The sequence below is a fragment of the Wyeomyia smithii genome, chromosome 2 (assembly GCF_029784165.1).
Source record: "Wyeomyia smithii strain HCP4-BCI-WySm-NY-G18 chromosome 2, ASM2978416v1, whole genome shotgun sequence".
Classification (NCBI taxonomy): Eukaryota; Metazoa; Arthropoda; class Insecta; order Diptera; family Culicidae; genus Wyeomyia; species Wyeomyia smithii.
The window spans coordinates 169,636,944-169,652,262 of NC_073695.1; the positions used below are offsets into that span (position 1 = coordinate 169,636,944).

General features: G+C 34.0%; 1 protein-coding gene across 1 annotated transcript; it reads left to right on the plus strand.

Annotated features, from left to right (window-relative positions):
- Nucleotides 1-1,253: 1,253 nt before the first annotated feature.
- LOC129723057 (histone-lysine N-methyltransferase PR-Set7) lies at nucleotides 1,254-9,642 on the plus strand. Its single transcript, XM_055677003.1, has 5 exons — nucleotides 1,254-1,715; nucleotides 3,514-4,411; nucleotides 4,480-4,867; nucleotides 4,923-5,113; nucleotides 5,173-9,642. The coding sequence occupies exons 1-5, from the start codon at nucleotides 1,706-1,708 to the stop codon at nucleotides 5,381-5,383; spliced, it is 1,698 nt and encodes a 565-aa protein (XP_055532978.1). The 5' UTR covers nucleotides 1,254-1,705; the 3' UTR covers nucleotides 5,384-9,642.
- Nucleotides 9,643-15,319: the final 5,677 nt, after the last annotated feature.

The window sequence follows — 15,319 nt, forward strand, 5'->3', positions numbered from 1 at the left end:
AGTGGTCAGATCCGTATTCTTAAATCATGGATGAGACGGTAATGCTTATTCTTCTTGTAATACTAGTTGGTTCCTATATAGCTGGAAGTATACCGTTAATCGTGGTGCTGTCAAAGGAAAAACTAAAAAATGTGACTATGTTTGGTGCTAGGTTGTTAGTGGGAACGGCCCTTACAGTCATAATACCAGAAGGGATTCCTTCATTGTACGTTGTTGTTAAATACGTGGGCACCTCCCTAACACCGGACAATAAACACAGCGCTGATGAGCCCTGTCCATGATGCTTATCGATCAGAGGTCATCGCGGCGCAAAGAAGAACGATGCGTAAATTAACAGACACAATCTATTAAACTACAGTTCCCGCACATCTGTTAACAGAATTGTAACTTTTTTACGCGAAGCAATGCGGAAGATACGAAAATAATATAAAATATTAATAATTAGGTAACTTGATGGGAAATAAATCTATAACATTTTAACGATTTTTCTTATGTTGTTTTCAAATTTTTATTTCCGAAATTCTTGTTTTCTTTTGCGTAAGAACGTCAAATTAACGAAACTGAGTAACAGTTACTCAGTTTGGTTAATTCATGCTGTATTTGAAATGAGTATAAGTAGTACTCAGTTTTTGACATTTATCCATGATACTTAAAAATGAGTAACTACAACACTTTTAACGAAATTGAGTCAATATTTACTCAATTTATAGTGAAAACGGCCGAGCGGGTATTAATAAGGCATAATCCACGGTTGTTGTTTTTCAAGTTGCAAAACCAAACACGAGATCTTCCAGTGTCGGAATATAAATCTAAAGTAGTATTCTATTGCTGTGTAAAGGATTGCCCCACGCAACACTAGAGCAACCGAAAGGACAACTTTTGTTTTTCACGCTTTTCGATCTGCATTGCATTCAAGTTGCGACCGTTCGTACAAACCTGAAGCTGTCAAAAGTTGAAAACAAACAAATCAGCTGATCGCAACTGTTTCGTGGATTGCCTGGATTATCATCCGTTTGCGGATAATGATTTTGCGGGTAGTCATTAGATAATAAAAAGGTCAGCATGTAAAATTCTAAAACATACCTCAGGAATTCCAACAAAAATTCAGATTTTTACCCGACTTTTGATTTATGTTTGTGACAATTTTTTTCTGAAAGCTTGTGGCAGCCCTGATCGGGAATACCTTCTTTGAAATTCATTTACGTCTTTTACGATACGGGTCTACGCCAGTTATCAGTGTGTTTGTACCTGTGAGTGAGTATTAAGGCGAAACTAAAGATGTAAATCTCGGCATGTATCTTTAGATTTATGCTGTTTGAAAATTAGTAAACGTAGTGTGTTTGGACTGGACAAGTTTAATTAAATGAAAAAAAGTTCAGTGAAATATACAGTGCGTTCTCATTGGAAAAAACATTGTTTCATAGAAGAATAAATAAACTATAAAGTTTTCAAGTTCGCAATCGTACTTGACAAGCAAAGCGTATTTTTCTTGCTGTAGAGCTCTTGTAGTTTTGTGTATTCCAGTGTGTGTGTGTGTGTTTCGTAACTAATCGTCTGTATTGCATTGGTGTGAGTGAACATCTTTGTCCTAAGCGCTGCAGTAGAAGAATGTAAATGGTGGCGCTTCGAATGTGAAGAAAAAGGAAACCATCCGAATTCTAAATTCTGGCTTGATATATTGATAACGATATCATTGCGGTACATCATGGGTAAAGGTAAGTAATCGAGTTTTGTTGAAAAACGGCTTTAGCATAGTTAAACTTAACTTGAAAGTTGTTAGTAGCCTGCACCTATCTGTAGTTTCATTCATTAATTTATTTTTCGCCTATGCCAATTATGAATAGTTCGATGTCTATTTTCAACATTTCTGTGCGATAGTTGTGAAAAGTAGCTTACAGGTTGTTAAAGATACGTTTGTCGTAAGTCAAAAACTGTGTTTTGCATGTACATAGCTATCTTTTTAATTTCTAAAGTTGACTGAGACTTCATTAGCAAATTTATACATTTGGCGCTAAGTCCGCTTGGGTTGAGCTCCGAGCTTCTGTGTTTGTGTTTTAAGCATATTGAATTTCTTATGATGGTAACCTTATAACCCTTATAACCAATATTAAAAATGTAGACTGTAGTCTATACTCACACATTGTGCAATCGAGAACCTCAAAAGAATAATAAAAATAAAAGAGTGAACAAAATGCATGCTTCAAAAAACATGTCACAGAAAATGCTGCAGGAGACATTCAATGTAGAATAACGTGTAGGTACATAAATTACAAAATTACAGACTACAGCAAGCAAGCAAGCTAAGTATTTTTTGCGTATTTTTCGGTTGGCAAAAAAGTGAAAATATTCAAATGCATACTTTTCCCGATTAAGTGAGTTTAATTTTAAAATGACATTCACACTATGGTTATGATAAAAAAAATAAAGGAAGAAGCTTTGACGTAGAACTACGTTTTACTTTAGCATACCACACAGGAATGCAAACTGAAAAACTGGGACGAAATTTGTCCCTTTTCAAATGCTTATAGGTCGGTTGGTTTTCAACCGATTTTCTCCATTCTTGCAGCAATCGATTGGAAAATTATACACGCATCTGCCCAAATGCAGAAAAATGTTGTTTGAATCTACGAACTATTGCACTATTGAAAATTGTCAAGCCTTGTTGAAATAAAAATAACGTCCTCTGATTGGTCGCTTGCTCGCTGTGTGTGTATGATATGGAATCATGTGTGTATGTGTGATATGTGTGTGTATGATATGGTATGATGTGTGTATGGTATAATGATATGGTATGATGTGTGTGTGTGTCTATGATATGGTATGATTTGTGTGTGTGCTGTGTATGGTTTTTAACTCGGCACGATCTGCTAACTGCTGAATCCGGTTCACGAAATTCACAACCCTTCATTAGTAGACATTATAACTCATTATCCAAGTAAAAATATTGGTTTTATCAAAGTTTTATAGCGCTCAATACAGCCAAAAAGCGCTATAAAACTTTGATAAAAACAGTTGTGTTACTAGGGTAATGAAACACTCAATGCATATATTAATAGTGTACGTAGTTCTACGTCATTTATGCGGTCGTGTCTTGGATACAACCTCCTACTTTTTTTTATATAATATAACCCAGAGTAAAGGAAACTAACTCTTGAATGAAAACAAAAGAATTTGTTTAATTTGTTGAAGAGCACTGAAAGAAAAGATGAATTAGACAAGTTTCAATTTATTGTGGGATTACCCTTTTCTGCTTTCGTCATTTTTTATAATATAAATTGACATTTAAATTATGATTGTTAGAAACAAAAATGTTTTTTTTTTTTCTAAATTTTTAGAGTAACTGAGAGTTTAAACAGGTTGTATTTATTTATCGATATTCTTGCGTAATGAAACTATACGAAACATCGCCAAAGCAGTCGTTAGACCACTGTTGAAATGATAGGCATAATCCCATAAACCCACTTGGTTGAGCGAAAAAAATTAACTTCCTATTTTGTTGAACATATTTTCCAGGTCGCCGCACGCGTCAGACTAATCCCGTCAGTCAACTACTTGCAAAGGCATCTGCAATGGATGACACAGCCAGTCCTAAACGAAAAGATTTCAAATATGATGGCAGTATGTCTAAGACCTCTCAATCCAGTCCTGTTAACACAGCTAATAACAGCAGATCGACGACGGGAACTACGGAAGGTTCAATGATTCTTCGAGCTAGTCGCTCGAAAACTAATGGCATAGCCAAATATTTTACAAATTTTGAAAAACCATTGTCGACTCCAGTCTCAGTTCCTGTTACAAGAACGGACAATTTTATCGATCTCACTGACGAGAACACCTGTGATTCGTTCGAAAATATAACAAATGGAGTAGCGGCGACTCCTACCAATAACTCATCGTTTGCTGCACTTGGTTTCAATGCTGTTAAAAGCAATCCAGCCTGCAACATATTTTTACAAGAACCAGTTCTAACGTTAAACATTGACAAAACATCCACAGATCAATCCCGAGTCATTATTAAAAGTTCTTTTTTGACAACTGAAATCCAAAACAAATTTTCGCCTCCCAAATGTGAACCCATATGGAGCAGTGCTCCTGTCAAGCGAGATGTAGGAGAGGACCATGCTCTTGATCTTTCTATGCCTACACAGGTGACATCTATTGATTCAACCACGTTCCTAAATCAAGACAGCAATTCTTGTGATAGCGGTGACAGTGGAGTGGTTATTTCTACGGAAAAACACGAAACAGTCGCTAGCTTCGATGAAAAGAAACGCAAACCCGCAACTCCACATCGCATTTTGTGTCCTTCGCCGGTGAAGAATCCTATCGTTGCTAGTCCTTCGAAAGCTTTGGCACATCTCAACATTCAAAGCAAACGTGCCACTAGGAGGAATGCAAAATCCAAACGAAGGTATGTCCATTTTTTTTATTTATTACATCCTAGATAGTGCTAACGATAAAAAATGTTCTCCATTTTAGACTTCACACAAAAGAGCTGGAAAACGCACTGGAAGAAACGGTAGTTCAACAAACTGCCGATAACAGCTTTCCGGTTGCGATAGCACCGACGATTTCAGCCAAAGAGCTTCTCGACAAGAAAAAACCAGTGTTAAATGATTCGGTCAACCCAACCGCGCAACAAAACACCAACAACAACCAAAGCAGTAAAGTGAGCGAAGCTCCAAAAATACCGACAACCAAAACTGGCGGTAAAGCTGTGGATCCCGCCGTGACTGGAAACAATAAAAAGCTTACCGATTTTTTCCAAGTTCGGCGTAGTGTAAGGAAGACCAAAAAAGAAGTGCAGTGGGAGCGAGATCGGGATATCGAGAAGGCAATTCGCGAAGAGCGAGATTTCGGTTTAAAAGTAAGTTGATTAAAACATGATTTAACAGATAACAATACTCTACGTGTAATTCCAGATTGCATACTTTGATGGCAAAGGTCGAGGAATAGTAACTACAAGGCCTTTTATGAAAGGAGAATTCGTCGTAGAGTACATTGGCGATTTCATTTCGGTTTCAGAAGCTAAACAACGTGAACAAATCTACGCAGAAGATGACAACACAGGTTGTTATATGTACTACTTCAAGCACAAGAATGTTCAGTACTGGTAAAAAGTAATTGCGAAGAAATAACGGATATGTCCATAACGTTTTCTTTTTCTTTCAGTATTGATGCGACTGCCGAAAGTGGTAAACTGGGGCGGCTGGTTAACCACTCACGTAATGGAAATCTTATGACCAAAACTGTGTCCTTGAACAACCGACCTCATCTGGTGCTAATAGCCAAAGAAGACATCGCCGAAGGTGTAGAAGTTACGTACGATTATGGTGACCGGTCGAAGGAAGCTCTGCAACATCATCCCTGGCTAGCATTCTAGGAAACCTCGGTGTTTGCTTCATCGTTCAGTTAGTTTAGTGAAGGTTATGCCTTTGCATCATGATACTGACAGAGGGAAAATGATTAACAAGTATGTACCGCCATATTTTTGTAAGAATTATCTGTGGGCATACTCCGAGGCACTAAAAGTCTTTGGTTAGATACGTGCAATTTCCTTCTGTACGGAAAATTGTTTATTATGCAGCGATAATTCTGAACGCGTTAGAGGGTTTCCAATTTATCAGAACCAGAGCATATTTTTTTTTTTGCTTGTGCTAATATAAGCGTTTCTTTTGCAAAACGTTATAACAACTATGAATCATTATTTATCAAGATGAAAAGTGAATATTAATTTATTTTTTCTATGGAATAAGGATTCTACAAAATTATAGTGACAATTGAGTTAAGATAAGTTAATCATTAGTTTTCGAGTATCATTTGTTACAGAGGCAACATCCATAAAATGCAAACACACACGATTGAACGCAGCACAACTATTATACTGAACATCGGAATTTTCGCTAACCATCGGAGTTCTATCGTGCTAATGGTTTGTTATCGGATGTTTCACGTTGAGCATGTTTCCTGAACGATGAAAATTTTTTTGTCATGACATATGCTCTATCATCGAAGAAAATTTCCCGGAATATCCAACAATTCGCTTTGTTTTCTAAAAAAAAATCCCTGCCCTATTATAACAAAATAAATTCATAAAAAATGGCAACATTGCATGTTTATGAATATTTTATATCAATTTTTCAATCTGTTTCTATACGTGAAGACGCACTGGGCGCGCATATTTGAAACTTACCGTCCGCTGAACTGATAGGATCTTGTAAATCGTAGTATGTTTCAAAGGATTTCTCAGCGTAACTAGTGACTGTTACTTTTTAAAATGAGTGACAATACTGGGATCTTATTTCATTTATTTTCTCTAAAAAAGAATTACAATGATCCTATTATCATCTCGTGAGACTGCCTGATTCGCATTTAGCAACTACTGATTGTTTCGCCCACTTTTAGCAAATTAGCTTCACCCACATGTTGACAATAAGCATGGCTATTCCGATGTTTTAAAAAATATAATTTTTGAATGTTTAAAAATTCCAATGGTTTTCTTCGACAGGCAAAAATTACACCAGATTGGAATGCCGATGATGACACTTGTCATAGTAACAAAAAATTCATTGCTTGGGGGAACTTATTTTCTTTTCGCAGACATTCTTTTCTCTTTTAATTCGTTAGGAATCAACAAATTTGCTGTAAAGTGTTTTCGGTATTTCGAAAAATTCAATTTGAAATAGATTTCCATTGCCAAAAAAAAAAAAAACGAAACAGAAATAGATGTTATTTCTAAACCTTCACCCTCTCTACCATGGCTACTCTAGAGCACAACGGGTTTGGATGCAAAAAAACGTTTCAAAATATTCACCAATGGTACTCAAAATGCATAAAACTATTTTTAAACAATATACAATATGGTTCAAGAATAAATTTATGCATTTTGAGTAGGGTTAGTGAATATTTTGAAAGGTTTTTTGCATCAGAACCTGTTGTGCTCTAGAGTAACCATGATAAAGAGATGGTTAAGACTTTAGCTGATAATATTCTATAGACGCACATCGGGACAGATTTTTTTGTGAAAAAGACTTTTTGCATGTCGGGAATAAAAGACAAAATCATTCGATACATGTGGTTCCACACTTTAAGCAAAGTAAGTGCTTTTTCGATTTTATCACGGTCAAAAAAAAATTTTACCGTGAATTTGTCGAAACCGTGAATTTATCGAAATGATAAAAATTTAATTTTTTTGTGTTGGATTCAATTGAAATTTATGATATTTTTAGTAAAATGATGCACTTTCATGGTTGGAGGGGATATAGGTTCAAGATAAAAATAAATAAACAAGAAAAGGTTAGTTTATGATATTTTTCTCCGTTACATTTTTGTGGACTTTCTCCCGGTTATTATACATGAAATATCAATATGACTTGTACTGCCCATCCTTTAGCATAGCTAGCAGAGTCTAATGCTTGTTTATGTAAAATTGTGGAACCGCTAGATTTTATAATCTATAGGGCTATTTGAGTTGTTAACAGACCTTTTTTCTCAACTGCTCTAATAATACGTAATTTTTGCTTCAAAGTCAATGGAATACGTATTTCACGGTTCATTTTTCTCAAAATTATGACACAAATTATTTGTAACAGATATGACACTTAGTTGCCTCAGAAAATTGATCAAACAAATTGAGTTCATAAAACTATATACATGCAAGGACACAAGACACAAGTGAAAATGATGTTTCGAATGCATTTTCTTCAACTGGAAGTACTTTATTCTTGATTTAAAGTTTTTTTAAAAAAAAAGCGTGATAAAAACGAAAAAAACCGTGAGAAAATCGAGCGTGAATTTGACGAGTAGTGATAAAAACGACTGTTGATAAAAGCGAAAAAGCACTGTATATCTATTATTTAGAGCGTGCTTGTAGTTTCTAAAAATGTGATAATTTTCTTCTTAACCCCAATTTGAGCAATTTTTTTAGTATTTTGATTTTGATTGTTGACGTCCTGTCAACCCTAATTGTAGGCATTTTTATTTTCTGACTATTGTCGTCGTTGTCACAAGGCATCCTGTCAATGTGTCGCCTAGGACAATATACTTTCTACGTCGCCGTCACCGCTAATGGTAGGATCAGCGTAAAGATCTAATACAAACTCCGCAGAATTGTTGAACTGAACTGATTTTGTAAGCTTTTGGGTTTTTTTACGCAATGTTATGGTCTTGGAAACAACACACTCTTTCCAGCTTCGTAACACTCATATATAACTTCAAGACACTTTATCGCTCACTGAAGCCGCATTTGTCGAAACTGCACACAACAAAACAATTTTGAATGGGAGTATCGAAAGAGCACGAGAGCAAATTTCTTGCAAGGTGGAACTATCTGATTTATGCTTGGATAACGGTAAAGTAATACAAACGTACTGTAGTTTTCAAAATCAAAACGAATCGAGAACTTATCACATAGTGTGTGTTTGCAATAGTAGAGAAGATAGGCTCCATACCAGAACACACCACAAAGCCTAACAAATACGACACTTTAAGATATAAGACAAAAAGATATTCCTACATTATCGTCAAATTGTTGAGTAGAGTAAACCTACGAGCTCATCGAATATTTGCGAATCGATTGCACTAGGAGCTGAAGCTAATTTAACTAAAATAAACTGCCATTTTGTTTCCAAATTATTTTTGTCAGACAAAATATTCAACATTTCATCCAATCCAGTTGAAATGTTCGATAGTTTAGAGCAAAACTAATTTAGCATTTGTCACAAGCAGTTTGTAGTGCGTGACTGATTTAGAAAAAAATATTTAAACAATCAATTCTAACACAATACGGTTTATAATGCTAACAAAGGCATCAATAGCAATTTTAGAAATTTTAGGTTTTTGAGCGTGTTTGATACCATAAGTTAAAATTTTATTTAGATACAGGAAAACAGTACAATAAAAAATAAAATGCAGATGAAATATACCTGCGCACTATTAAGGAGTTCTCATTTTTTAAAGTTATGTATAATAGTCACAGAAGTAACTTCAAAATCAACTGTAATAGTTAGAATAGTTTTGCCCACATCTAGATAACAAATATTGAACTTTATTTATACGTTTCATTATTGATTAACAAACTATTGTTTCTCATCGTTGAGTACTTCCTCGTGTAAGCCAAACTAATTAACTGTTAAGTTGTGCGATATGTTCAATTCACCATCAGTTTATTACGTGGTTTGCAGTTGAAATAGTCGGTTGAAAATACCAAATGAAAACAACACTTATCATTTGGCACAACTACCCAGTAACAGGTGATGTCAGGCGGAATAAAAACAATACTTAATCAAACAAACACCGACAGTACTAGAAGTCAAACACGTATTAGGAATTAAATTTGTTTAAAATCAATATTTTCTATAACCCATATATAACGTAAAGATAATTATTTTTGTCGTACAAAATTAACGACATTAGGTTTAGTCGATCATGATTCACACCCAATAAACAATATTATTGAGAGCATCTCGCGATAGGATAAAACCGCCTCAGTAGTTAATATTTGCTTGCATAACTATGATGAAAATCCACCAAGTGAAACTGAATATATGCGAAAAATTCGTCGCTTTTGCATGACTAGACATGCACTCGAAATGAAACACGAAATACGGAGAGTCAGGGTAACCAACAGGGAATAAAAAATAATACTATTTGAATAAAGCAAATAAATGATTCGGCTAGGGTGACGGTTATCCCTGACATCAACATGAACAACACTAAAGAAATGTTAGTGGCTCTTTAAAGACATTAATAATGTTAACGGTTTGAAAACGCAAAATAAGCTCAGCAAATAATGAGACGAATATCAATATTAATCAAGAAGAACCATGAAACAATATCGATGTATATATACACTTTATTGAATAAACATTTTAAATGAAAAAAAAATTTTTTTTATGCGTAGAGGGGATTACACTCGGATACATATTCAACGGTGTTGGATTGACAATTCTTTTTCTCCCAAAACCCACCACCTCAAACGATATTTCTCCGATTTTTTCTCAAACGAAACACTTCCCCAGAATTCGATTTCCCGAAATCTTATTGTCAGTGTTTAACAATTGGGCAGAATCGCGCCAAATTTGATTGGAATGAATCCTTTGCGCACGTATTTGGCTTAGCAAACTAAGCATTTTCACAGATGGAGATTTTTTCACACCCATTTTTTTTTTTTCAAAAAGACGTATGCATTTTAGCATAATTTTTTTTCAAAGCATTGTAGCTCAGAAACCTTTGGTTGCATAGAAAAACTGTTCTGAGAATGAGTTGTAGGGAATTAGTAATGCCTCATAAAAAAATATACACCGTGAAGAAAAAAAAATTTTGACTGAAAAATGTGAAAACAAACGCTAAATCTCAATTTAAAAAAAAGAGTTGAATTGTTTTCAATTTGTGATGTGGGACTACGTTTTTGTTCACTATACTGGGATGCATTCTGTAAAATTGGAAATGAAACTGGCAAATGTTGCGTCAGATTTCAAACGTTAATAACAGCATAACCACATGATGGATAACAATAACCAATGTGTTGTTGGATAGATAAATGTATAACAATTTTTTAATATGCTAGTTATTTCTCTAATTTCAGTGTTAAGCGGTAAAATTTATAAAACGTTTCGATAACAAATTTATGCGAATAATGAACCAATTACATACGAGCATTCCTAGCACAGACGACGAGAATCGACACTATCCGTTCCCTGTGATATTCTCTGTATCAACATCGGAATTAACATTGACAGAGTCTCCCCGTTCGTCAATTCGTTTTTGCTTCCATGAGCTTAGACTAATATGATGTCTCGAAGGTAAAAGTTTTCTAAAAAGTTCAAAACAATCCCCATTCTTGAACAATTTCTAAACTTGCTTTCAAACCTAATAAAAACTGATGTCTCGAAAGAAAACATGCCGGTAAAAGCAACAGTACCAGCGGAGTAAAGGACCGCAGGTCTCTCGTCGTCTAGGATTGCAGCGGTATTCTTCTATTCGTACATTTCAGCGGTACACTTCTATTCGTACTGCAGCTGTACTATTCGTATTGCAGTGGTACACTTTTGTATGTACATTTCTTTACGTGTGCAATCGAGGAAAAACTGCAATGCTGCTGTTGATGGTGGTTGAAAGTTTATCTCATAAATATGATTACCATAAATTACTCAACAAGAATTGTAAATTTTTGCAACGGATATTTATTTAATTTTATCTTAGATATTCACTAAATAATCGTGACCGGATAGTATCGAAAGAGTAAATTCTTAAATATATACATTTATAGAAGAGTAAGAGCCTTCGAATGCTTGTGAATTTTTTGTTTATTTACTAAGATTCATTCAGAATCACTTTTTACATTTCAAAATTGTTAGATGATACATTATTATTCTAAGCTTTACCATGATAAACGTATATTAGCTGTCTTCGTAATACAGCGAATGTAGTTGTAGGCAAATGAAAAAAATTGTCAAGCAAAAAATCAAAAAGAGAATTGTTGATTGTTACGATTTTTTTGCTGGAACTTGTTAATAATTTTGTTTAACATGTCTTCTCATGTTTGCTTATTAAGGAACCTTTGTAAGGGTTCCCATATTATTTTGAAAGTTAGATCCATATTATAGATTTGATTTAATCAGAGTTAAATAAGACAAAAGCATTCATTATGATAACGTAGGTATTATTGGATTTGGTTATTGAGGATATAGAGTTAATTCTGGCTTTGACGCATTGCGAGAAATTCTTGGTGCTTCTTCAACAAGCACGATATGCTTGTGCCTTGTCAAATACATGTTGTTTGCACAAAAAAAATACTACAGGCATAATATCGTCAGATATAAACGATATTCTTTCGAGTGTTGTTGAATTTATTTCAAAAATTGATTTCTAGGGGAGGCTGAAAATAAAAATACGTACAGTCGCTGAAATTTTTTTTTAAATGTTTGTATTCTTGTGATTTTGAAAGACGTAGACAGTCATTTTAAATCAAAAAACTTTTGGTAATTACCATTCTGAATGCATCGGTTTTCGAATTATTATGAATTTAAGTTCGAAAAATATTTAATATTTAGAAAAATACACGTTTTCTTATAGCGAATTTCTTTATTCCACCAGCTCACCTCGTTTTGACCTGGAAGCAACCTAACTGCTGTCAAAACCCTTCTTTTTTCGCTCTATTTTTACCCAGTATTGACGCTTCAATCCAATAAAGGTATATTCACTCTTTGGGTTCTAAAATATTGATGTTGTAATTGAAGTATAAAATGTGAAATTTGACGTAATGTTAGTGCTTAAGAAATAAAAGAAATGACTCTTAATTTCGAACAATTTAATCACGACCTATACCGGGAACGTTCAAATAGTACGATACCCCATTTAAATTATGTTGAAGCCACATATATTGATCAAAGCACGTATAGTTTTGAATAGTCTTTGAATTTCCTTTCTTTTCATAACTTTTGAACCACATATCAAATTGTTATGAAGTTTGTTATTAGTAAGTTTGAGAGATGACTCGTTCGTATGACAGAAGTTATGTTTAAATAAGTTGTGTAATCTTTTAGATAATAGTTTTTCGTTGTTTTTACAATTTTATACATAACTGTTGCTTAAGCTCGATTATAATCAAATGAAATGGGAACGTATAGGGCAGCCACGAGTTCAATCATAATTCATCAGTTAACCCTTAACTAGCCCGTTCATCTGATATCAATATTGTTCAAATCGGTTATGTAGTTTCTGAGATAATGAAGATTCGTGATTTTCGCATTTCGATACATTACAGACGAAGTTACAGTCCGATCACAATACAAATCAATAGGGTCTTATGAGACAGCTAGATCTTTCATTTTACACTAATTCTGTGGAAATCGGGTCAGCCATCTCTGAGAAAAGTGAGTGAGTTCAAGTAGTCCTCGGATATGTTCCCTTTCATAGCTGGATTTCACATTTTTAAACATAGCAGGCAAGGTAATAGTCCGATTGCAAAACAAATCAATAGGGTTTTATGGGGCAACTAGACCTTCCGCTTGACACTGATTTAATGAAAATCGGTTCAACTATCTCTGAGAAACATGAGTGAGATTAAACAGTCTTCAGAACACGTTTCTTTTCATTACTTTTGAAACACAAGTTCAATCTTTATAAAATTCAAAAGTTAGGGGTATTTCAGGTAGCTCGTTCATTTGAAACCAATTTTGTTCAAAACGGTTGTGTAGTTTCTGAGATAATGATGTTTCATGATTTTTACATTTTGATACATAACCTCTAGATTAAAAATCCGATCACAATAAAATTTAATATGGTCTTATGGAACAACCAGACCTTTCGGCATGTTGGTGACCTTTAAAAGAAAATTCATATTCGTACGAAGAATATTTTCTGTAAATGGTCAGGAATGCTGAAAAAGCGTCGAAAAGGCGAGGCTTACAGCCTTATACAAACTTTTGGTAATTGTCACAAAGTGGTTTGTTAGAATGTTCTGCTTTTTCGTATTAACAACTTGGTGATGTTTATAGGAGAAACCAGAAACGTTTCTTTCGTTGGAAATTGTCACCGCGAGTCGTCTGTGCATCAATACATTCATGAATATTTTTCGTGACAAAGTTCCAGAATAAACTATTTCATTCGTGTCTAAGTCCCATTACTATTTTAGATTCTTTTTATTTCGCTGATGGAAATTAGAAATGACTGAATATGTACATATAAAGTGATAACACACAAGAATTGCGATAAATGCCAAAAGTGTTTTCCAAATACAATTCCATTTTTATGGTGAAAGTATATCGCCTACCCCTTAAAATTTTCATGCGCCTTCAGAAAAATTAGGTTTTGAATAATATTCGGAAATTTTAAATATTTCAGAAACACAAAAATGTTATATTCATTCCTCTTTTTAATCATATGCCTGTTTTAATGCAACCCCTGTTATAATGTTGTTACAAAATATATGAAGTTTACGAGGAAAATGTATAAATTATATTATGCGATATTTTTTTTATTATATATATTTTTACCACTTCTAGTAATTAACACCTCCATCTTGATGAATTAAAAAACTATAGGAATTCGTCACCAATTATTTTTGGTGACCGTTGAAAAAAAAGATTCATTCTTTTCTATAATGATCATAGCTTATTTAATAAAGATCAATTGATACGGAGACTCTTGTGAGCCAATATTGAAGTAATGTTTTCTTTGTTATTTGATCGAGAAGAGACAATTACATAAATTCATGTGACAATGTTAATAAGATATATTCTTTTTAAAGATCACATATTCTAAAACAACATTTGACATATATTTCCTGACAAAAGTAACGGTGATCAAACAGTGATATTTGTCGATCAAAGCTTGATGTTCACTTTTCCTGATATTCAGCTCAAACCAAAAGAGATGATTACCAAAATCACTGACAATGCTAATAACTTATAAGTTTTTCGAAAGGTCATACCTTCTTTCAAACAAAACTGTTGTTGTATATTTCCTCTCGAAAGTCATAGTGACTAACAGGAAAAACTATTTCTCTGTACAACATGTCTTTTGTTTTTCATTTATCACCGTGACTACTAAATGAAATAAATACCCTTGCTTCCAAAGTAAAGTAATTTGGTCTGTGATTCTTTAGAGAAAAACTTGTAAATTCTAATTCAATTGTCACAGAGACAAAAATTGAAAAAAATTGTTTTTTAATAAAAACTTTAGTGACTTTTGTGAGAAATACACCCAAGTTTTTCTATGAAAAGTAATAGTTACTCAATTACAAAAACTGTTGCCCCATTTTTTGTAAAACGTTTGGGGGACAATATTGAGACCAAAGCCTTATTTCATTTGTGACTCTCGTGCGGATTGAGATACTCACGCACATACACATACAGAAAATGCTCAGCTCGTCGAACTGAGTCGAGTGATATATGTCATTCGACCCTTTGGAGCACTTTTATACTTTCAGTTTTGCCAGTGATTGCTATACCGTTTTAGGAGAAAGGCAAAACGATATACTTTTGTGTACGGTGATCACTTTCAAAACCGAAGGTTTAAAAGTGCTTCAAAGGGCCGAATGGCATGTATCACTCGACTCGGTTCGACGAGCTGAGCATTTTCTGTATGTGTATGTGCATGAGTATGTGTGTGTATATGTGCAACATTTTATTCTCATTCACTTTTCTCAGAGATGGCTGGACCGATTTTCATTAAATTATTCTCAAAAGAAAAGTCTAGTTGCTCCATAAAACCCTATTGAATTATATTGTAATCGGATTTTTAGTTTGTATGTTATTTATCAAAATGTGAAAATCACAATGTTTGTTATCAGAAACTACACAACCGATTCCAACAA

Excerpts from the sequence above, each read along its gene's own strand:
- LOC129723057 (XM_055677003.1), top strand. Across the intron at positions 4,868-4,922 it reads AGCGAGATTTCGGTTTAAAA|ATTGCATACTTTGATGGCAA; the intron begins GTAAGTTGATTA and ends GTGTAATTCCAG. Across the intron at positions 5,114-5,172 it reads CACAAGAATGTTCAGTACTG|TATTGATGCGACTGCCGAAA; the intron begins GTAAAAAGTAAT and ends TTTTTCTTTCAG.